We start from the raw sequence: 3,066 nt of genomic DNA on the forward strand, positions 1-3,066 counted from the left end.
GGTCATTAAATCATAATGACGTCATCCACGCGCCATTTGTATTTTTATTCATGAGATTGATCATTACAAATTCACCAAATTCGGGAACGAAAAAAAAAAACTTTTTAAAATTTATTTCATGTTCTCCAAAATCTTATACGCACATTTTAGGTGATATGAAGATGAGAGAGCTGATGATGTAACACATTTGTTTAATATTGGTCTTTCGTTATATGGATTATAGAATACTTCATATTTTGGAAATCTTGCAATAAGGAAACTCTTCATTGAATCACAATATGTTACCAAAAATGCATGTAATCAAGAAGGGCTTAAACATTTTTTTTTCATGCAATAATACAAAGTAAATAGATGGTGGGTGATGTCAAGTTAAGACCATCCATTTTGCTGGTCGGTAATGGTACATGCCAATCACTTATGTGAATTTAAGCAAAAAGTGAAAATGATTTTAAACTCTTATTCTACTTTGAGTTTTGATGAAATTTCAGCGTTATGCTTGTTATATCTATCTTTATAGACCTCTTTGCTCGAGAATAGTTTTGAAAGACTAACGTTGAATGTTTGGTGGATGGGTTGTCTATAATGTCTCAAAGCGCCACACAAAAATATTCCAACTTAGCTAGTCAATTCTAGAACATTATGTTTGCATTTACCTCAGTCATATCCCAATACTTTTTCAATATTCAAGTCAAATCAAGCAGTTTTCTTCTTCTTCTTCCTTTTATGTCAGGGTGCATTGTGACAGATGGCGTCAATGGAGAGAGTTAGATAAATCACGTTGGGCATGTAAGGATCTTTGCTGTGATTCAGAGCTGCCATTGTGGGTAAAATACATTTGTGGTTTATATACATTTTGCAGTATTATTTATTACACGGTTGACCTGCAAACTGGAGTTGAAAATATCTAAAAATTCTACAGATTTTGTAAATAATTGTAGGTTTCTCTTATATACATTGTAGTAGCACAGATCATGGCGACACTTGAGCATACTGTTTTGCAAAGTTTAAAGTGTCCCGTTTGTTTTGGTTTGCTGAACGATCCAAAACAACTTTCATGTTCACACACATTTTGTCAAAAATGTATTCAAGGTATTCTAGCATTCTCTGTACAGAGGAATACTTTATTATGTCCAATATGTAGAAACAGAACAAATGTCACAGATGGTGATGTTGCAAATCTTAAAACTAATATACCTGTTAAGTCACTTGTTGATGACGTCAGGAATAGTAAACAGCTCTGTGACGTGTGTGAAGAGCAATCAAGAGCCACACAATTCTGTTGCGAATGTGGTAAGAATATGTGTAACGCATGTCTGCAAGATCATAACAACTGGAAACCACATCTTAAACATGAAGTAGTGAGCGTTGAAGACATCAGAGAGGGTAGGGTAGTATTAAAGAAAAAGGTTTACTGTCAAGAAGAAGTACACCAATCAGAAGAGTACGAATGCTCTGATGTATGCACGACATGTAAGAAGCTTATTTGTATGAGATGTCGCATGCTCTACCACGAGAAAACAGGCCACGATGTGCAAGACTTAAGAGAGTACAATTCGTCTTTCACAGAGAGTTCTGAATTACTTCAGGGTCAAGGAAAGACAAAAGCTACAACAGTCAAGAATCATATGAAGTGTATTGATAATCAAATTAAACGTGTCGATGATCACATTGATGCGGAAAATGCGAAGCTTGACAAGATTTGTGAAGAAGCTATCAAGAAAATAAAAGAGAGGAATGCTACCTTGAAAAAGCAACTAGAAGATCAGAGAGAAAAATTATGCAAGAGTTTAAATGATATGAACATTGATGATAAGAGGTTGGTTAAGAGTATTGAGAGTGCGAGTGAATTGCTGAGTAATACTTTGAAAGCCCCACTAGAAGGAGATGTTGTAGCAATACGCGATTCATTGTCTGGTGAATTGAAGAATGTATTAGATAGAGATGATCCAAAGGTAAAGGTTGCTATTGATGTAGGTGATCATGCAGAGGAACTGACGTTTACACCAAGCTGCGATCCTGATACATTATCAATGGGGGAACTGAGGTTTGTGAAATGTAAGCCGAAATGCAATGTACTACTCTCAGAGAAAGGACATATGAATGGCATAGCTGCTACAAATAATGGTATGATGGCTGCTGGTTATAGTACAGGAGGGATCGATATATTATCTGCTGATGGTCAGCTGCAGAAGACGGTCATCAAGGATGCCAAATTACTTGATGTAGGACTCCTCTCTGATGGACGTTATGTTGTACTTGATACATGCAATAAGATATCACTGTACACATCAGATGACGAGAAGCAGGATGTGACATTCGATACTATAGGCTACAGTAAAGGTGGGTTTGGTGGTCTCACTGTAGACAGCAATGATGTGATCTATGTTAGCTACAGGAAAGCTAAGAAGATCCATGTATTCTCACCATCAGGTGGCAAGGCTATGAGGGTGATACCATGCGATGGGTATGAACCAAAGCAAATCACAAGTTATGGTGATTCATTGATCGTTAAGCAGGATGACAGTCAGATAGCACGTATTAATAAAGAGGGTGTTATAATGTATCCAATATTACGTAAACCTCTAGAAATTCGTCTCTTTGCCGCTGTGAGTAAGGACAATACAATCCTGATTGCCTCTGTAAGATACGAGGAAGGTCTACTCAGTATCGATGAGTACACCGGCGAACTGAAACAAATCAAGACTCTTATATATGATTACAAGATTGAGAAACCTAACAGGCATTGGTATTACCTAAGACAGTTTCAATCAAGGGAGATAGCTTTCTGTACACCGGGTAGGCTCTATGTATTCAAGCTAGTTACTAGTGAAGTTACCTCGTAAGAATATTATGTTTCGACCTTTAAGAGCTAAATAATTTCCCACTTTGCAAATTCTTAAATTCACCAGTTTCATTGTTAATCTTGGTATTCATGTTTCATTAATGTCAAGAATCAAGAACATAATTCATTCCATTCGATAAAAAATAATGTAAACAATAGAATAGTAAAAGGCAAAAGTACATATACAATTGTTATTACATACAGAGGAGAGTAATTGAATGAAA

The 3,066-nt window shown here is 36.1% G+C and overlaps 1 protein-coding gene across 1 annotated transcript; it reads left to right on the forward strand.

Moving 5' to 3' along the window:
• The first annotated feature begins 351 nt into the window (after positions 1 to 351).
• On the forward strand, positions 352 to 2,843 carry LOC135155231 (probable RING finger protein 207 homolog). The gene is made up of 2 exons (XM_064104137.1): positions 352 to 419; positions 1,142 to 2,843. Exons 1-2 carry the CDS (start codon positions 352 to 354, stop codon positions 2,841 to 2,843), a joined length of 1,770 nt encoding a protein of 589 aa, XP_063960207.1.
• Positions 2,844 to 3,066: the final 223 nt, after the last annotated feature.

Source organism: Lytechinus pictus, chromosome 8, assembly GCF_037042905.1.
Source record: "Lytechinus pictus isolate F3 Inbred chromosome 8, Lp3.0, whole genome shotgun sequence".
Taxonomy (NCBI): domain Eukaryota; kingdom Metazoa; phylum Echinodermata; class Echinoidea; order Temnopleuroida; family Toxopneustidae; genus Lytechinus; species Lytechinus pictus.